This window comes from Taudactylus pleione, unplaced genomic scaffold (assembly GCF_031769625.1).
Source record: "Taudactylus pleione unplaced genomic scaffold, aTauple2 ptg001314l, whole genome shotgun sequence".
Classification (NCBI taxonomy): domain Eukaryota; kingdom Metazoa; phylum Chordata; class Amphibia; order Anura; family Myobatrachidae; genus Taudactylus; species Taudactylus pleione.
Window position 1 is genome coordinate 3,896,499 of NW_028285714.1, and position 22,189 is coordinate 3,918,687.

General features: G+C 39.1%; 2 protein-coding genes across 3 annotated transcripts in view; one reads left to right on the forward strand and one right to left on the reverse strand.

Annotated features, from left to right (window-relative positions):
* RGR (retinal G protein coupled receptor) overlaps positions 1–22,189 on the reverse strand; it is a 78,933-nt gene that overhangs the window by 20,735 nt on the left and 36,009 nt on the right. Inside the window, exon 1 of one of the 2 annotated variants that reach the window (XM_088463034.1) lies at positions 886–1,069. The exons of the other annotated variant lie outside the window; for it this stretch is intronic. Within the exon in view, the coding sequence (XP_088319160.1) occupies positions 886–964 (79 nt within the window). The 5' untranslated portion in view covers positions 965–1,069. Of the gene's footprint in view, positions 1–885; positions 1,070–22,189 lie in introns of those variants that run through there. 2 annotated transcript variants of the gene reach the window in all.
* The window catches only part of LRIT1 (leucine rich repeat, Ig-like and transmembrane domains 1), a 44,000-nt gene continuing 41,338 nt past the window's right edge, over positions 19,528–22,189 (forward strand). Inside the window, exon 1 of the mRNA XM_088463033.1 lies at positions 19,528–19,649. Coding sequence (XP_088319159.1) covers positions 19,528–19,649 — 122 coding nt within the window. The remainder of the gene's footprint in view (positions 19,650–22,189) is intronic.

Sequence of the window (22,189 nt, forward strand, 5' to 3'; positions counted from 1 at the left end):
CAGAGGTAAACGCGCAGTAACCATAGCAACCAATTCAGTGTTTGTTTGCATTTTCCGAATTTTAACAAGAAAATTGATCATCTTGTTATGGGTTACCTTTCTTTCATATATTTATCCCCAGTTTAAAGTATTGCTTATTGTGCCACCATTGATGCCACTGGTATACAAATATTTACCATACATAGTCCATATATATATATACAGTAAGTTTTTGGAATTTTTGTTGTCTACAAAACAATGTGGGCAAATGTAATATTAATAGTTATCACGTTTAATATGTATTTGTATTCCAAGCAACTTTTCCAATGTGACAGGTTTAATTGTAGTGTGTATATAATGTATGCAGCTAATGAAGCTTGTACTCTTCTTTAGTAAATCATTACTGTGAACAGCATTTAACTACAGAGAATATCCAGGCTTAAAAAAAAAAAAAAAAAACATATTTTTCCAAGTTACATGTACAGCCAACTTTGTTTTATTTTGTAAAGTTTAACTTTCTTTATTATTTATGGTTGGATTCATTCTAAGTGCTTACGGTTCAAGTGAAATTGCCTTTTATATCTGTGCACTGAGCTTAAGAATGGTATTTGAAAATATACAAAATGGAATTAGTTTAGGAATAGATTGTATATTTATGAGATATTTAATCATTACTACTCTGTAACACTAAGATACAAACTTATATTCTAATTGCACATAGAGGAGATGAATTTATAGACATTGCACTTGTGGATTTATTTGCCTCTCTTATGTCACAGTTGGTGTTTTCCTGCCATTTAGTGTTGTTGTTCTACATCAGGATGTCAGGGCAGCTTGTTATAACTGCTCAGAGAAATTTGTGTTGTCTTGCTCTGAAAATTGACAGCTGCAAAATGAAGATCTTACCTTCAACCAGAAGAGCCGTGCCAATGCCAAATACTTCATTCTCTGTGAAACCTTCAGGAACTGGGTAAGATGTCACCATGTTTGCAAAATTGATGCTGACACCCTGCTGAACTGTCTGCTGCCTTCCCTTCACACACACACACTAGAAATACTTCCTTTTTAAAGGGTTTGTTTCACATGAAGCATCATGCAAGTCATTATGTAATTTTCCTTCCCTCCTTTCTTTCAGCATTAGTTATGTCTGAACATCACAATCCCTCAAAGAATTCCCTAATGATGTGAATAAAAGCAGGATCCCGCACTATGCAATTCTCCCCTCACCCCTCCTTTTCCACCTTTTTCCTAAATCTTATTTGCATACCATGGCTTAAAAAAAGACATTCATTGCTTTGACAACAAGTGTTTTGTAAATGCATGATTATAAATACTGTCTTGTTTTAGTGTCTAATTGGCAATGATGTATTTAATGGGAAGTTTTAAAAATAACACAGGACTGTTCCATGATCCACAACTTATTCCACCAAGAATAGGACCTTATACACATTTAACTTGTTAAATACAAATTGATTTCAGTTAGCTTTTCTTGTTATCGGCACTTTGCAATTGTTCTGTATGTTATTATTAGGGATGTGCGCCGACCCCCATGTTTTGGTTTTGGATCTGTATCTCCTTCAAGGTTTTGGATCTGGATTTGGTTTTGCAAACCACCCTCAAGTGTTTTGGTTTTGGATCTGGATTCTTTAAATAAAAATAGATACAAAGTTTTAAAAACAGCTAAAATTATGTAATATATGCAATCCAAAACCCGAAATTCGGAAATCTGAATTCCAAAGCGCAAAAAGATCATAACCACAACCCGGATTTAATGGGATCTCCTTAGGAGATTAGAACCGTGACTCGAATTTACCCGGATTCACGAAATTCGGGTGGATTCGGATTTCTGGAGAACCGAACCGCACATCTCTAGTTATTATTATTATTATTACATTTTATTTATTGGGTGCCACAAGTGTTCCGTAGTGCCGTACAGAGAACAAAACAACCAACAATCTCAATCAACAATCACCCGTAAGAAAACAGAGTTCTTTTCAAATGAGATCAAGGCAGCAAACAATAGGCCAGCTCAGCTTTTCCGTACAGTGGAGATGCTTTGCAAACCAGCATGCCTACAGCATGATGAATCCCTCTCCCAGTCAAGATGCAATGAGTTTGCAAAATTCTTTGCAGATAAAGTATCCTCCATCTGGGCTGGAATCCCCACAGTGCCATCAAAGGAGTGCCAAACTACCAAGCCTGCCAAGGTAAGCCACCTGTCTCCCTGGAACAGCTTTGACATAATGGATGTAAAAGACATTGCTAAAATTATCAGAATATTGCGACCCACCACCTGTGATCTGGACCCTGCCTCAACCAAGCTTCTCATAGGGTGTATAGACATTGTTGGCCCTGTAATTGCAAAAATAGTTCAATGCTCTTTGCGAACAGCCATTTTTCCAGAACCACTAAAGGAAGCAATTGTTAGACCACTTCTTAAAAAAACTAATTTAGACTCCGACTGCATGACCAACTATAGACCAGTATCAAACCTTCCTTTTCTAGGAAAGGTCATTGAGAAAGTGGTGGCAATGCAACTGGAAACCCACTTGTCTACCCATGATATTTATGATCCATTCCAGTCAAGATTCAGGAGAAGACATAGCACTGAAACAGCCCTGGTATGTGTGCTTAATGATCTTCTGATGGCAAAAGACAGAGGTTATTGTTCTATCTTAATCCTTCTGGATCTCTTAGCAGCATTTGATACTGTGGACCATGGGATTCTAATTGAGCGCCTGAAAAATTTCTGTGGACTGGATGGCACAGTCCTTAGCTAGTTCAAATCATTTGTCACTGGCAGGTCACAGAGAGTTTCTTCTGGAGTAAACTCTTTATCACCAGTGCCACTTCCATGCGGTGTACCACAGAGTTCTATACTTTCTCCCATGCTTTTTGCAGTATACATGCTACCATTGGGTGAAATAATCAGACGTCATGGCCTGGTCTACCACTGCTATGCAGATAATACACAACTGTATCTGTCCTTTACTCCAGGTACAAAGGACCCAATAACAACCCTAAATGGCTGCCTAGCTGAGCTTCAGGAGTGGATGAGTGCTAGTTGGCTGCGACTGAACCCTGATAAAACAGAGGTCCTTATGATAGGTCACAGGACAGGGCTACAGCATAGCCAACCAACAGGACTTACGCTTGGGGGTTCAGAATTACAAAACACTAAACATGTGCGGAATCTTGGTGTTGTCCTGGATAGTGGCTTGACACTTAAACATCAGGTATCAGCCACAATCAAACCCTCATTCTTTCATCTGAGGAACATAGCCAGAATCAAGCACTTAATTCCCTCAGAAGATCTGCCTAAAGTCATACATGCATTTATATCATCACACCTAGACTACTGCAGAGCCTTCTACCTCAGTCTCCAAGGAAAAGAATTGCACCAGATGGTACAAAACACAGCTGCCAGGCTATTAACCAACCAGCCCCATTCCAGCCACATAACATCTGTTCTCTACTCCCTTCACTGGCTGCCTGTCAGATGGCGAATTGTTTTCAAGATTGGCTTACTAACTTACAAAGCCCTACATGACCATGGCCCAGGGTACCTGAAGCAGCTTCTGATTCCTTACCATCCCACTCGATTACTGCAATCCATTGACGAAGGACTATTAACAGTACCTAGAATCTCCCGGAATTCGTCTGGGGGTCGAGCTTTCAGTTTTGTGGCTCCAACCTTTTGGAACTCAATTCCCCGCACAGTTTGAGAGGCCTCCACTCTAGAATAAATCAAAAATAGACTCAAGACTCACCTACTCACCAAAGCATTTCACTAATGTCCCTTATTTAAGCTTATTTTGTATTTTGTACCGTAAATGTAAAGCACTTTGAGTCCTTTAGGAGAAAAGCGCTATATAAATAAAATTATTATTATTATTATAAAACAATAAGATAATACAGGGTAAAACAGTACAGTACAAATAGAACTACAAATCTCCACTGTACACTAGTACAGTGTCAGCATAAACCTGTAGCTGTCAACATGGGTCTAGTTCGACTGAAAAAACAAAAAAACAGATGATTGGAGTCCAGGGGCAGAGATCCCAAAGTGGATGTGTAGCAGGTGTGCAAAATAAGTAGTTGATGAGAACACGAGGAAGGAAGATGTCTCCTGTCCATGGAGCTTACCGTCTAGAGGTTATTATGTTATAGCATAATAACAATATTTATTAAACTACCCACTATGTATAACAGGAGGCTTTTATAAGATAATAATACTTGTATTAACCTGTTAAAAAGCCAGTAGTTATAGCAAGGGTGCCAGAAATCTAATTGTGTTGTGACCTAAAATACCAAAAGTGGTCCCCCTACATTCTCAGTTCTGTGAGTTAATGTACCCTGATTCTAGTTCACATAACAGATCCTGTTAGGTCCCATGTGAGGCTATGGGGAGGATTATCTGAGTCTTCTCTGAGTTACATTGTTAAATGTTGTGTAGAGAATACAAATGAGTTATGATGCTGCTTTTGCAGAATAAATGCCTCAGCTGCATATTTCCATTAATACATGGACACATGCCATGTTAAATTGCTGTTAACTAATTAGTTCTGGCCCTTGTTTAAATGACAGGTCAACAATTACAAATGCCATTGGGGTAAATACTTAAAAGCACATCACTTTTGAATATTGTAAACTAGTTTAGAAAACTAACCTAAATCTGTGAAGCTTATGTTTTCCACAAATAGATGTAATTCTATAGATAAATAAGTTAATAACATATTCAGATAGACTGTAACTCAGGTTGGCATACAAGTGTCTGTATACCATCAATATTAAGTCAGGTCAGTGTACAAATAGGTAGACAGTAAAAAGAACGTGGAAGGAGCAAATGACGGCCTACTATATAAGGTGGATGTGCAAAACGTTTCCAGATGTGCAGTGCATAGGTAGAGTAGACACAATCTGACTGTCTGGTTGTTAACTGTAATCTCTGACTAAAGTTCTTGTACATTTTCAGGGCACAGAACTGTATATGAGCAGCACTGCACACAGAAGAAGTCAACTTGTGCACTTTTTTCACGAACATGTTATGGAGCTCAAGAGTGGTCTGTGACAGCACCAGAGGTTTGACCAACTATGAGCTGCTTTTGGGGAGGAAGCACCATTGCGATCCACTGTGTTTGAGTGTTTTGCAGAATTTTGGTGCGGGTGACGGTCCGTGAAAGATGAGGCCGACCTGTGTACACCATCACAGAGGATAACATTGCTGCCATATGGGCCATAGTTGAGGTAGATGCCAGGGTGGCTGCGGCCCAGTTAGAGAAGGAGATAGGCATCTCATAGGTATTCATATACTCAATATTTTTGCATACTTGGTGCCCTATCAGCTGACTAGTGAGCAGGAGGAAGCTCGGGTGACTTACTGCTGCATCCTGCTGGCCAGGTTTGATGGCAGTATCTCAAACTTTGTCTGGGAAATCATCAGAGGCAATAAATTGATGGATCTACAGTTTTGACCCTGAGAGACCAAACAAAAGTTGGCCCAGTGGACCCCAGTTGGGGGTGCACCACCACAGAAATTCTGACATGACCACAGCGAGGCCAAACAAATGGTGGCTTTTTTGTTTCCAGTCTAATAATGTAGCTACCGTACCACTCATGTAGCAGCACACCATCATGGGCATCTGGTACACCAACCAATGCCTGCTGCAAGTGCTGGAAGCCCTCTCCAGGTGCCATCCAAGAACTCATGCTCATGTTGCCCCTCTCAATCATGACAATGATTGAGTCCACGACAGTTGTGGATTTTCTCATCCAGGAGCTCATCCACCATTAAGTACAGACCTGGGCCCCTGGGACTTTTTTGTGTTCCCACAAATCAAGTGCAAGATGCGTGGGATTCGTTTTGAGTCCCCGGAAGCTGCAGTGGAGACCTTCATCCAGCATGTAGAAGACAACATTATTAAACAGATTTGGTTAAAGCTTAGGACCCGATTTCTTAATTTCTTTGTAGTAACACGCAAAAATAAATAAAATTTAAAAAGTAGTTTGGATACTTTTTTTTAATGTAACATATTCTATATTTTATTGCATAATAAATATTAAGCTTTATAACATTGATAATTTAATTGGTAACGTTTTAAAAAAAAATTTAGTATAGTTAGCAAAACTGTGTACAGTATTTGGCATAACTTTTTGTGTAGGCATAATGTAAAATTGTGGCAGTTTTTAATCTAGTGCTGTATTTTTGGAGCATTGAGATATTTTGCTATAGTCTTCTCCATTCCCCACAACAAAATATGCCTTATTGTGCACAGACCAGAACGCAAAGTACAGGTAAGCAAAAGTAGAAATTGGGTATGATGCAAATAATAAAATGAACTAATAATTCTCTCACAAACATAACCATATTCATAGGCACACATTGGTTTTTGTATGCATTCTATTACATGTATTTTCCACCCAGCTATTCAGACTGCAGAAATGCTAGTACAGAGTAAATACATTCTATTCCCTCTCTGCCACTTGCATACCCTACAATCTCCATATTGGAAAGTGTTCTAAGATTTTTATTTCAGAGTAATGTTTTGTTTTTCCATTTGCCAGTGTGTGTGGTTTGCAGTGTCTAATCTAACACTGTCTGAAATACGTCTTCCTACAATTATGTAGCTACCACAAATGTCTGATGTTTCTAGGAGCATTTGTGTGTGTATAATGCATTTCTTATCTTTCATGTCTCTATCAATGTGACCTACTTTATGTATGACATGTCACACAGCTGTTAATGTAATAGCTAAGATAGCTACTTTATAGGTTAGATGTTGGCTTCTACTGGGTATGTTCTGTAATTGCTTTTCATAAAGTCTGTTCCGCCTCTCCACCCTTGGAATTCAGCACTGTTAATTGTAGAGAGATGAAAGGAATCAGATGGCGTATGATATTTATTCAATGCCGGTGTGCAGGAAGTTTATTCAGGTGCCCATTGTTCCATGACTAGGTATTTATATTTTGATAAGCAGTATTTTAAAAATTATGTTTTGTAAACCAACAATATTCTTTTATTTATATCTACTTTTTGATTTATCCCTATCCCCATCCTCATATTTGCCATTGTGGTTACTCATATAACTACAGTGTATCACTTATACTTTACCTAATGCTTTAACATTCCTGGCAATGAAAACAACGCAAAGTTTCAGGTTTGCAGACCCAAGAGGTATTATACATTACATTTCATATATTTCTTATTTATAAAAAGAAGGATTCTCCAGTGCTGGAAGAGGGCAAGATACAAATATTTTACTTCAAATCAATAGCGTCTATGACACTATACAGTGATTAGACCTACCCTAATAGTTTTTACCTGTGTCATTTCACATTATTACACATACAGTACAGAAACTTAATTTATGGACCTATGGTTTGATTCCTTGGCATGTGTGGATTGCATGGGTTGTTGCTGACAGTTGGTGAAAATTTTTTTACAATAGCCCCATTACAAATATATTTACTGAGACAAATTTTGATGTGTTCAATACTTATTTTACCTGCTGTGTGTATATATATATATATATATATATATATATGTGTGAATAGTAAAAAAAGAAGCACCTACTAGTGTCAAGGAATTAAATTGCACACAAAATTGAAAAACGGATAAATCCACTACTTGTCTGGTGGGGTGTTATTTGGGGTGGGGTGTTATTTGGTCACGTGACCGATATGAAAAAAAAGTTAAGTAAAAAAGAGAAAGAGAGATGCCACCATTTAACACTCTTCATACTACCAAGTAAGCAATTAAACCTTTATAGGGATCATGCACGTCCCAAAAAAATTTAATTCCAGGGTCATAATAGGTTTAAAATCAATATTTAATAATACAGTGGCAAACAATGGTAAAAAACACACGTACTAGAACTATAAAAAATAAGGGCTTATCTATCCATTTAGATGTAGTCAAGATACAGCATTCCCAATGCGTTTCGTCTTTAACCTTTAAGACTTCATGAAGGGGATGTGTGTGTGTATGTACACACACACACATATATATATATATATATACTGTATATATGTATATGTGTATATATATATATATATATATTTTAGGGGTGTGCACCGGCCACGTTTCGTGTTTTGGATCTGGATCTTTCTTCGTGTTTTGGATCTGGATTGGTTTTGCCAAAACCACCCTTCCGTGTTTTGGGTTCTGGGTTTTGTGTTTTGGATCTGTATTTTTTTTAAAAAAAGCATAAAAACAGCTAGAATCACAGAATTTGTGGGTTTGTCTGCTCCTATGCTATTATTAACCTCAATAACCTTAATTTCCACTCATTTCCAGTCAATTCTGAACACCTCACACCTCACAATAGTGTTTTTATGTCCAAAAGGTTGCACCGAGGTAGCTGGATGACTATGCTAAGCGACACGAGTGGGCGGCACAAACATCTGGTCCATCTAGGAGTGACACTGCAGTGGCAGACAGGATCGCAGTTTGAAAAACTAGGCCCCAAACAGTACATAATGCAAAGAAAAAAAAGAGGTGCAAGATGGAATTGTCCTTGGGCCCTCCCACTCACCCTTATGTTGTATAAACAGGACATGCACACTTTAACAAACCAATCATTTCAGCGCCAGGGTCTGCCACACGACTGTGGCTGAAATGTTTGGTTCGTTTGGTCCCCCACAAAACAAGCTGGCAATTAATCTGTCCCTGCACAAACTGGCTCTACGGAGGCAAGATGTCATCCTCATCCTCCTCATCCACCGATTCCACACCCTCTTCAGTGTTGTGTACATCCTCATCCTCACAGAGTATTAATTTGTCCCCGCTGGAATCCACAACCACAGGTCCCTCTGTATGTTCTGGAGGCTGGTCTCCCTGGAAGAGTTGATAATTCATTTTTATGAACATCATCTTCTCCACATTTTGTGGAAGCAACCTCCTGCGCCTTTCACTAACAAGGTTCCCGGCTGCACTAAACACTCTTTCAGAGTACACACTGGAGGGGGGGCAACTCAGGTAAAATAGAGCCAGTTTGTACAGGGGCCTCCAAATTGCCTCTTTTTCCTGCCAGTACAGGTACGGACTGTCTGATATGCCTACTTGGATGCTGTCACTGATTGAATCCTTTAACAGACAGATGCATGCTTGTCGCTGCTGTTTTGAGGATGCAGGTGCGGCTACAGCCCACACAATTCACAAAGACAGAAAAAAAAGAAGAATTTTTTATTTTGGTTGGAGCGCACTTTGAGGGTTACACCACCCTTTAACAGACAGACGCATGCTTGTCGCTGCTGCTTTGAGGATGCAGGTGCGGCTACTGCGCATACATTTCACACACAAACAGAAAGAAAAATAATTTTTTTATTGTTTGTGGAGCGCACTTTGAGGGTTACACCATCCTTTAACAGACAGACGCATGCTTGTCCCTGCTGCTTTGAGGATGCAGGTGCGGCTACAGCCCAAACAATTCACAAAGACAGAAAAAAAAAGAATTTTTTTATTGTTTGTGGAGCGCACTTTGAGGGTTACACCACCCTTTAACAGACAGACGTATGGTTGTCGCTGCTGCTTTGAGGATGCAGGTGGAATCTAGACGGGATTTGGAACCGGGGACACACTATCTCCATCAATTGTCTAAATCCCACTGCACTAATGGCGGATACCGGACGCACGTCTAACACTAACATAGCAGTCAAGGCATCAGTTATATGTTTTGCTTCAGGATGACTGCTGTCGTACCTCATCCTCCTCGTTAAGGACTGTTGGAGGGTCACTTGTTTTGTAAAAGTAGTGGTGTTCCTACTTCCTCTCTGGGATGATGAACAACTCCCAGCAGCAGCAACAGCACTAGGAGGAAGTGGTTCTTGATCTTTCCCTATTTTATTTTTATCGAAGAAAGTTTGGTCCTCCATTTTTGTCATATTGATATATACGTGCGGCTAAGGCGCACACAAACACAGAAAATAAATTTTTATTTTTGTTGGAGACTAGTGCACTTTGTGGGTTACAGCACCCTTTAACGGACAAGCCAGCCGGCCGTTTACTTATGGGACACAGGAGCACGCTTGGTGCTGCTCCTTTGTTAATGCACGTGCAGCCACAGTGCACACAATTCACAAACAAAGAAAATATTTTTTTATTTTGTTTGGAGTGCCCTTTGGGGGTTACAGCACCCTTTAACGGACAAGCCAGCCGGCCCTTTACTTATGGGACACAGGCGCATGCTTGGCCCTGCTCCTTTGTTGATGCACGTGCAGCCACAGTGCACACAATTCACAAACACAGAAAATATTTTTTTTATTTAGTTTGGAGTGCCCTTTGGGGGTTACAGCACCCTTTAACGGTCAAGCCAGCTGGCCCTTTACTTATGACACAGGCGCACGCTTGGCACTACTTTGCTGATGCACGTGCGGCTACTGCGCACACAATTCACAAACACAGAAAAAATATTTATTTTTTTGCACTTGGGGGGAGCACCCGTGATGGACAGAGCACCCCCTGGACAACACTACAGCACCCCTTTAGGACTGGGACACTGCACAGGACATTGGAGTGGACACAGCCCCTATGGACAACTGACTGCACAACACAGTCCAGCCAGCCCCTATGGACTTTGGAGGAGTAGACGCAACCCCTTTGGACAACAGCAGCACAGTACAACACAGCCAGTCCCTATCGACTTTGGAGGAGTGGACACAGCCCCTATGGACAACAACAGCACAGCGCAGCACAGCACAGCACTGCACTACACTACACTACACTACACAGCCCAGCCAGCCCTAACTCCCACCCTCCCTCTTCACTGTCCACAGCCAAGTGAGAACATGGCGCCGACGCGGGTACCTTATATAGAATCCAAAACCCGCGAGACCCGGAAGGCGGGATGATGACGTTTTGCCTCGATTTCAGATCCGAGTCAGGTGGGAAAAGTCGAGCCTGAATCGGATCGGCCTCAGATCGGGAGGGCTCGGGGGGGTTCAGATTTCAGTAATCCGAACCCGCTCACCCCTAATATATATATATATATATATATATATAGTATATCTACATACAGACATCGGGCTACCTTTACTTGCCTGTCAGCTTTAATGCTTGCTTATTGCTTGTCTGGGGCACAGGAAACGCTGAAGCTGAGTATATCTGCAGGCAGCCTGGTCTGATTAGTCACAGTCTCGAAAAATTTGATAACATGATCTCATGACACTGTGACTGTAGTGAAGCTCCTCGGTGGCCACTGTATGGGAACAGCTGAGCTGCAGAGGAGTACTGCAGTGGAGAAAGCTACATGCTGTACTGCGGGTTTCAGTTAGTTATAGTGGCCTAGGGCAGAGGCCAGTTTGTGTGGGCCCTATATGTGTGGGGGACCCGGGACGACTGCTCCTGTCGCCCTGCCTATAATCTGGCCCTGATGATGCTTCACATGAACATGTTAGGTTCTAGCATTTATCTTTACAATGTTTACAAGCTTTATACATCCACTGATGGTGCTCAAATAATACTGTTGATTTAGCTACTGATTCTCCAAAATCCTGTAGTAGCTGACATAACCAAACAATTTCTTGACTGGCATATAATAATTAGATCATCCAGATGTAAGAGTAGATACATCTTTTTCCTTTTCTCAAACTTTGAGTATAAGCATGGGTCAGCTTTATTTCTTGTGTACTATTGTTCCAATAAACCTTTAATTTTACTATACCATGCTCTTGCCAATTGGTTAAGACCATAGATCGATTTTTGTTATTTGTGAACGAGGTGTGCTTGGCTCTTTTTGACATAACCTTTAGCGGTCTATTCATGATGTTAATTATTGGGGTTCATTCAGACCCTGATAATTAACTTTCTAATTCAATGTGAAAATCAGCTGTCTCCCTAAGTGTATCACTGCTCCTTTCGGAGCAGTGAATCTTTTCACTGCTCCTTTTGGAGCAGTGATGCTAGTGCGCATGTATGACCAACAGGTCACACATGCGCTCAAGAGCCACAACGTCCGGCGGGAGGAGCCGGACAGGAGCGGAGGGATCCAAAAGGATCCATCTTCGCAACCCGGGACTCCTTCCCATAGGAAAGGAGTGGGTTGCAATTCACAAGCGGGAGCACTTGCCATCTAAAGATTCCGAATGCTCCCGCACTCAAGCTCCGTAAATATTATATATTTGGGAACAGCAGGCCATATGGGAAAAGCAGGCCATTCCACCAGAGGAAGGTTCTTGATGAATGGCCTGAACACTTAGTTTTTACAATTACAGGTGAACATTTTCAATTTCACCTGCTTTTGTGAAAATTAAGTGATGATAACAAGGCCCATTAGTCTTTGTTACAATTCTTCTTATATATCACCAGTAAGAAAAGTAGTTTTGATGTCAAAATGTTTCACTTACATATTTCTCATGGCAGCTATGGCAATTAAGGTTCAGTAAGTACTCTAATTAACAAATGGTGCAAAAGTGGCATCATAATCTTGACAATATTTTTGAGAATAAACCTTTGTCACTAATCTTGTTTTAAATATGTAAAATTTACCTTCAAAGGTACATTTGGTCGTAGAAACCCGTTTACATTCAATTGCATATAATAATTGAGGTAACTTTAAGTTTCTGCACTTCTTTACAGAATTCTAGCTCATGTTGCCATGCTGTCTGAGCAAGATAAGATATCCTTTTTGGTGGTATAATCTTATTGCAGCTAGTAGATCTCCTGACCGATTGCAAAGGTGGTCTTCCCTCTTCAACAATAACTGGTTCATCCATAGCAACCTCAGTGTATTTTTCCTTTTACTCTGGTGGTGGTTGTTCTGCTTGTTCTTCATGAAATGATTAAGGGGCCTATTCATGATGTTAATTTTTGGGGTCTGATTCGCTGTGGCTATCGGAGCAATTCATCATTGCTCCGGCGTGGTAACAACTGATGCGTTATCAGCTGTCCCCGTAAGCCATCGGAGCAGTGATGGGACTGCGCATGCGTGACCTACAGGTCACGCATGCACACAAGTGCCCCAACGTCTGGAGGAAGGAGCCGGACAGAGGTGGAGGGATCCTAAAGGATTCCTCATTGCAACCTGGACCTCCTTCCCATAGGGAAGGAGTGAGTTGCGATGCCAGAGCAGGAGCATTCGCCATCTGAAGATGGTGAATGCTCCTGCAGTCAAGCTCCGAAAATATTATATTTTTGGAGCTTGATGAATCCTGTTCCCATACTAGTGTATGGGGACATTGGGCCATTCCGCAAGAGGAAGGTAAGTAGAAGATATTTGTGATATCTCCTGCTTTAACTTCTTGATGAATGGCCCGATAACTTAATTTTTACAATTTAGGTGAAAATTTGCATTTTCACCTGCTTTTGTGAAAATTAAGTGATGATAAATAGGCCCCTCATAGACTGAGTTTTCATAAATAACAAAACTTCTATTGTCACCTGGTTGGTTTCACTATGCAGAATTTGGAACCAGTTTGTGATTCACTATAGCCTATTAGCACTCCTTCCTTTGCACAATCATCCAATATTGAGCATTTTGCCTTTGGCACATGTACAAATGCTTTTCTTCCAAATATGTTGTAGGTCCAGTTTCTTTCCATTCCACAGTTCATATGGAATATGATCAATTATTTTTATCAATAAATGATTTTGAAGATAACAGGCTGTCATGATTGCTTCTCTCCAGTAATATCTGCATCAAATAGCATGCTCCGCCCACTTTCACAGAGTGTCCAATTCATCCTCTAAGCTACACCGTTTTACCCTGGATAGTATGGTGCTGTTGTCTGGAACATAAGTCCATATCTTTTCAGAATGGCTTGTGTTTTGCCGTTTATATTTACTATTACATTATCTGCACAGTGTTGTTTGAAAATGTCCAAAATTGTTCTTTAATTGAGCAAGATATTCTTCAAGTTTTTCTGAGACATAGGGGTAGGTGTACTAAGCCTTGGAAAGAGACAACATGAAGAGAGATAAAGTACCACTAAACAGTTCCTGTCATTTTTTTAAACACAGCCTATAAAATTACAGTGAAACTATTTGGTTGGTACAGTACTTTATCTCTCTCCAAGGCTTAGTACATATCCCCCACAATCCTTACTGTACAGCAAGTAAAGTATTGTGTACTTTAAGTAATCATCAAATAATGTGAGGAAATATTTATTTTGTCCAGGGGTCACATTTTTCATTGGTCCACGTACATCTGTATGAATTAGGTCTAGACACTTCTTAACGCTGCTGTTACTGGTTTTATGCCAAACTTTTTCTTGTAATTTTCCTTTTTAAACAGCTTACACATTTCATTACTTTGGTGCAGGGATCAATCTTTATACAATTTGTATGTTGTTAATGGGATAGTATTCCTATGGCTTCTGGGTTTCTATGCACTAGATGATGGTGAATTTTGTTAACTAAAAACAAGGTTTTCCTCTTGAGTCAATAAACCAAGCATTTATCACTGTGCACCTTCATTGTTCAAAGAATTATCCAGCTTTTTTGTAGCACTCTTTGCTTTTTGCTTTGCATCTTGTTTTTTTTTAGCTGATTTATACTGGTTTTTCAGACTGCAATCTGCCTTTAAGTGAGCAGTTTCCTGAACACAAAGCATTTACATATTTTTGATCTCTGACTATTGCTTTTAATAGTACAGTTTTGATCCTGTCAATGCTGTTTGATACCTATTTGCACTTTCTATCTTGTGATTGAAATCATATACAAGTTTTACTTTAATATACTATACTCTAATGTCAGTTCATTATCTGGTCTGGTATCAAGTGCTGTTGCAAGTTTTCATAGCTGTCTGGGAGACCACAGACATGCTGCTATATGAAAGTCTTTTATGCCTTCTCTTATGTAGCTCAGATGTTATATGATCTCTAAGGCCTATTTTATCTTAAATTAGCTCTCTAATGCATTTTCTGCAGCACATTCCACATTTCTCTTGCAGTGTCACAGTTACATACATGCAAATGGAATCATGAGAGATATTGTACTTTGGTCTTTCTGGTCTTTCTGAGCCCATTCCTTAGGGATATATTTATCAAACTTTGATTTTGCATTAGATTTTATGTTTGATTTAGCTCACATGAAACGAAACATATTAAATGTAGAAATCCCTGTAGAAATCCCACTTTTACTAAAATTCGATTTTGGTAGCCTTTTCTAAATCAAATTCAATTTGGTTCGATTTTGAATATTGATTTCTTGTTCGAGTTTGCATGCCCAATCAAATGCCAAATCGAACACAAAATCGAACTTCAAATCCCCAAAATAATAGTCCTGCTTCATGCTGGAATTTTTAGCATGAGCAAGTGTGAATTACATAAATACATGCACAAATCAGTGAGATCTGTGCATGCTACTGTGTGTAAAAACATTGCTAAGGGTTACCTAGCGGTTCTCACCATTGAAGTCAATGGAGGGAACCATTTATTAGCTGAGAGAGGCTCACCTCTCTCAGTCAATGAACACTTAGCCCATGAATTTCTAAGTGAAATGCCACAGCTGAGCTGTCATTCAGGAAGTAATGTACTTAAAAGGACAGTATTTATGTCCATGGCTCAGGAATTTGCTTTTTTTTGTTTTAGGAAGACGAGGATGCCTACATGGAGAAGAGGAGTGTATAGGCATTGTAGGTAAGAATGTGTCAGTGTAATAAAGTTCAACTTTCATGGTGTGTGTGTCTTGTGTTTATTTTAATATTTCTTTTGCAGGTGAACAAGAGGTACCAGTGGGCCCTTAATGCCACACATGCTGGTACTTGTGGTTCTCCAAGTACCAGCATGTGGGGGAGTCTTACTGGGACTTCTAGATCTCCTATAAAAGACAATGTTATTTCATCTATTTTTACACACAATCAACTCGGCACCCACCGGCCAGAGATGCCGGGGATAGCCCCAGTCTATCAGCCCAGGCCTGGGTTGCCCTGGAGAGGGAGATCCACTTTATTTGGGGGGTCTCCACCTCCACAGGGATCCCCAGCATTGACACACTAGCGGTCAGGGGTAATGGTTTGGCTGGGGGACCCAGTGAAAGGGTACCCTGGCTGTGGCATTACAACCCAGCTAGAAAGAGTCCACTGCTAGTTTTGGAAAATATGGGGACCCCTAATTCTTTGTCTCTTATATTTCCAAAACTAGGACTGGCTCACTGAGCCCAGTGTTAATTGTGCAAAATATGGAGAACTCCTATGTCTGTTGTCCCCCGTAAATTCACAACCAGGACCGGCTCAGAAAAGTCTAGTGCTGGTTGTGCTTTTAGGGTGGGACCCCACGTAATTTTTTTATTTATTTTTTTAACACTTTACAACTTTCTTACATACAGAAACATGCACATGCTAAAATCAGCACTAAAAAGCAGGTCTATTATTTTGGGGATTTGAATTTCGATTTGGAGTTTGATTTGGTGTTCCTTTTCAAATCGAATATTAGTAAATCAGGTATTTGTATGTTGGTCTATGTAAAAGTATCTATGTTTTACCAATGTACAATTTTGAGTGGGATTTGAGTGGGATTCGGTTTTAATTTTGATTACAATTACATATGCCCAGTAGCAAGTTTTATCTGTATCCCTGCAGCAAATCCCCCCCCTGTAAAAATCCACTACTAACAGTGAAGTAATCAGTGTATCTTTACACTGGGTGTCTTTCCTGGTAGTGACTTCCTATTGGAGATGCTGCCTGCTAATCAAATGCCAGACAGAGAGTCCCAGGGGGAGGTGTTTTCTCCTCCTTGAACTGCCAGTCCAGACCACAATTAGCAGAGATTGCTTACAATAGAAAGCTTTCCATCAGCCCTAGCCAGCTTCTAGGGGCAGCTGCCAATGCAGTCCCTAGAAGCCAGTGTTTGTACGCATTCACAAAGCACCTGGCAGGCACTGCAAGAGCAAAAGTACTTGCTGGGCTTACTCTGACCAGACTGCAGACAGTCCCCTCATGCACATATCTAACAGCATTCCTTTGAGTGTTTGAATACGAGGGCTGATTGAAAAGTAATGAGACTGATTTTTTATTCAGATTTAGAGGACTCCACAGGATCTATACATTTTTCTTTTTCAAAGTAGCGTCCTTCACATTTATTACATTTTTTGCAGTGTTTCAACAACGATTCAAAGACGTGCAGTAGATTGTTTTGTGACATCACTTGTAGTGTTGCAGCTGTGACATTTTTCATTTCATCAACTGTTGAGAACTTCATTCCATGCAGATGTTTTTTCAGGGTTGGGGTTGCCCAGAACTCACAGGGTGCTAAGTCCGGGCTATATGGAGGGTGTTCCAGTGCTGTCCATTCACTTCAGTCAGTGCAACCAATGCAACAGCAGCAATATGTGGTCGGACATTGTCTTGGAGTAAAAACTGCTGCTTCTTCAGCAAATGTGGCCTTTTCTTCCTCATGGCTCCACGCAAATAGGTTTTAAGGACATTTGCATAGTAGTCACCATTAATTGTCTATTCACAGGGTTCTCAGTGCTGTAGGATCAAAGAACAGCAGAAGCATGACTTTACATGCCAAAGGAATCATAATCATGAATCCACAATTCGTCACGTCACAATCAATTTCAGAAAATTGGGAAGAATGTTTTTGCATGATTCAACTCGTCATCACGTGAGATTTTTTGGTACCCACCTGGCACACAAGTGATACATTTTTACTTTCTGTGTCACAATATACTGAGACCATTCGAATGTGATGTCTAGTGAAGCCGAATGTTTGTGGAAAGTTAACTTTCTGTCATTTTGCAATATCTCCGTAGCTTTGGCAATGTTGACATCTGTAACTGCGGTGGATGGTCTCCCAGAAAACACTTCGTCAGTCACTTGCGTATAACCCTCTTTGAAGTGCTTCGACCACCAAAATACTGCAGCATGGCTAATTGTTTCTCCACCGTATACTTGCCGTAACATTTCATGAGTTTAATTTCCGCTTTTTCCAAGTTTAACACAAAATTCAATCACACATCTCTGACGTAATCTCACAGACATGTCTTCCTCATCCACTATGACGAATCGTACGAAGATCTTCCACTCACTGTGACCAAACAAAGAAGACTATGGTAGTCCAACGGCAGGTTCAGACACATCATTGTATGAGCTTCACAATAACTGGCATAGCGTTGTCACATATATATATGGGAGAGAAAAACAGAGGCAGTCTCATTACTTTTCAATCAGCCCTCGTAGAAAATAGAAAAAGTATTTTGTCCCAAGGGAATCTTCCATTAGTGTGTCCACAGACGTAGCAAGTTATGCAGTGCTATGTGTTTCCAATGAGTAGTCCTCATGTGTTTCATGTAGTACGATAGAATTCCTCAGATAGTAGGCCTGTGCTTCAATCCTGACATTAATGCATGAGATATCTACTATATCTCCTGCATTTGTTCCTTTATAACAACTACAATACATACATTATGCAGAAACTATTGATTCTTCATGATCTTTGGTGCTATAAACCTTCACACAGTAAATAGACTCCCATGTCTCTGCAATAAGCATGCATATTCCTTGATTATTAACATAAGAGCAAGATGGCAGCACCAAGCAACAGTTTGCTGAAGTGGAACAATAATAATCAACTGTTATATCTCATATTTTGGACTTAGATTTTACAGTTACAGCAAACAATGACAATAATTGCATTAATAAGACTTATGTTAAATCCCACAGTAGTTAATTTAGGTTAATTTGCTTTCCTTGATTAAATTTGTTTTTATTCTCTTTTATTAATACATATCCAACACGAAAACATTTTTTTTTATTGTGTAGTCCTCATCGGTATCAGACTTTATATTACATACCAGAGACCACCATAATGCAGAGGCTACCATATTCCATTTTTTTGGGGTGAGACTGTCCTCTCTGTTTCATGAAAACCTCCATGAGCAAGTGTGAAAGAAGGACTCTAGTCTGAACAAACTGCCCTTCCAGAATGCTAAGCTGGTAAACATTATGGACACACTGCGAAACACCTGTGCAGGAAGACATCGCAAGAAGAGATGGTAGAGACAGAGACACAGTGCCACGATGTTGGGAGAGACCATGGTTGGAACTCTGTTGGCTAGGGCAATACTAGAAATGAGCATTTGTGACCCAATACTATGACATATACATTTAGGACTGTGTAAGTTGTCTGACATGCTGACAAATAAATCAGCTACAGTATTTGCAGCAATGTTACAGTGTGAACATACTGAATAATATAACCACTGGTTGTTGGCTCATTGCACTGACTATTAACTCTAAGTAAATATATTCTTTTTGCTCTATGTTTTAAATAGCAGATTTGCATATGACAATTTTGACCAAATATGCCATATAAAGACTTTTTATTCAGTTGTTATCTTACTAGTTAATGTTGCAGCATAACTGTGTGTAATTTGGTGGCTTTCTGCAGCAGCTTAAAAATACGCTTTCCTATGACATACCAGGAAGCAATAGGCAGCGACAGGAATATAACCAAGTCCCTTCACTAATCCCCTATCCTATTTTATCTGATGCACTGAGCCGCAGCTAAAGCATCTCTCTGCAACTAGAAGGGGAAAACACTTAAGATGTGACCAGGTCTCCCTGGGAATATCTCACTATCCCCAAAGGTGAAACTCATGGTCAGTTCACCATGTGTGTCTCTTTGGTCATCTTCGCCTGCCTGGTGTTTGGGAGCCTTCCTTTCTTTTGCTTCTCCTGCCCATCTCAGTGCAGCTGCACATTCCACTCACTCGGCGATGGATCAAAATCCAGGTATGGCTGCCCTTGTGTCTTATGCTCCTACATGTATCGTCTACCTACCCACCTTCTGTGTGGCCTTTTCTAGCATCACATTTTATACTCTATAGATTTGTCTTCATGCACTTTGTGCTACAGCTTCCTGTATGCAAAGGATTAACTTCTGTAATCTGATTTCAAAGAAAGCATTGAAATACCTTCTGCACTGCAGACACTGCATCATTATAACAAATATCAGTAATAAATGTGGGCACCTATCACCAAAAAGTGGCTGAAAATATATAGATTGTATGTTCTTGCTTTTTTTGCAAAATGCTGTAAAATAGCAATTAAATTATGTTATGTGTAAGCAGTGAATTGAGTATTCATTTTAAGGTGCAGGAACACAATGCTAAAATGTTACAAGCTGCAAACTGCAAAGAAATAAATTACATTGTTATTAAGAAAAATAATTTAACATTGGAAAACAAATATGAGAAACATATCAACATTTTAAATCTGATACATACTGTATAATTGTATTTATAGCATTATTTATGCTTAGTGGTAAGCATATTGTTTGATGCCAGATGGGAAAATATTTTAACAAGCAAACCTTTTATTTAATTTAAATATACTAATCTCAGAAAGCCATTGAATGTAAAAGTTTGGTTAACTTTAGTTCAGTTGAGTGCTAACTTTTTTTATTTAAGTATACTTTATATAGTATTCTCTTAACAAAGAAAGATTGATTTTGTTGGCTTTCCTTTCAGTCAACCTATATAAATTTGTTCATGACACTTTTCCATTTTTGGATTTCTTATATTACATTTAATTACTTTTAATTAGATTTTATTAGAGGTCTGTAGAAATGTATTTCCTGTTAGTCTTGATCTCGAAAACACTTTGAAGATCTAATGTAGTTGTTGCTATATATGTGTCTTTTCTATAGTTAATTATTTCATACAAAATTTTCAGTTCAATTATCTCCGCATGGCATTCATTGGTATTTTAGTTTTCAAATAAACTCTCAGAATATTTTATTTCAGTGATTTTAAGTAACACACTTTGTTTGTACATGGCAAAAATCTTTGTTTTTTGTCATGTGTTTATAGGCAAATTCTTTTTACATTTTTACTAGTCTCCGGGTCTTACCTTGGTATAGTTGCCTTTTAAATCTCCAATTTACTCTGATGGTGAAATGTTTTAATACATATAATGGAAATGTGGCCCTCCTCTTAGAAACACCTGGACAGCATTATTCTAGTAAATATAAGCAAGATTTTCAGTTATAGGAGTATATTTACTAAATTGATGGTTTTTAGAAGTGGAGATGTTGCCCATAGAAACCAATCAGATTTTAGCTATTATCTTCTAGAAGGTGGTAGATAAATGATAAATAGAATCTGATTGGTTGCTATGGGCAACATCTTCACTTCTATAAACCCACACTTTAGTAAATATATCCCATAGAATCATATTGATCTAATCCCAAGTTAGAGCTAGTGATAGTGCTTTTCTCTGAAGACAATTCTTATGTCTGAAGAAGAGATTTGAAACTAGCAAAATCGCAATGAATATAACATTATTCACTTTTAGTTGCTTAGTTCCAAATAGAATAATTTCAGGAGACTAGAAAAGTAGGGAATGTTGCTTGATGGTGTTATAGAAATAATATACAGTACAGACAGTGAGACAGAAGTACAGATGAAGTCATCATAGAGCAATCTGACAAAGGAAAGCTATGCCATATCCTCCTAAGCCTAAAATTCAGGAGTCTACTGTATCTTTACAAATAAATATTGAAATGCTTACTGTATTCTTAAACTTTACTGTACTGTATGTTGTAAAAAAACTGCACAGTACATGATAAAATGTGCTTGCACTACAAATGCAAAGCAAAATCTTTAATAAGAACAAAACAGAAACATTGATTACAAAAATCTTGTATATTTTGTGTTACTCCTCTATTAGGTAGAACAGTGAGTATAGAGAGTACATCTATTTTTCTGAGAACCACGGTCAAACTATTGCACAACTTTGTCTCATATGGTACATACAGTCATATATATCTTACTATTCTACAATTATAAGAATGTCTTGTTTGTTTGTTATCCCTTATCAACTAATTATCCCACACACTAGGAAATTGTATTAGGAGACTAATGTATGCATTGAAAAGGTAATTATAATTAAATAACTTAACATGTGTTCCTGGCATTTTGAAAAAAATCATACATTGATGCAAATGAGAGCAAGACTCAACATATGTATATGTTATCATCAGTTATGCTAGTTTTAATTTAACATGTGACTGATGGATTTATAGCAGGATAAAATCAGTGGCACATGTAGCAAAGAGTAATTCAATAAACAATTGCAATTTGTTGTATTAAAAACAAGACACCAGTTCATTTAATTACTACAGAGAGCACAAGTGAAGGTTAAAACAGCCTACACTTCCATTAATTCTGATTGCTGTTAACCCATCTGCAGTATGGGCTACAGATTTGGCCCTCAGCCCAGCAGGTCTAGTGTTAGTTAGAAATTGTCTGGCATCATGCAGATCTACAAAG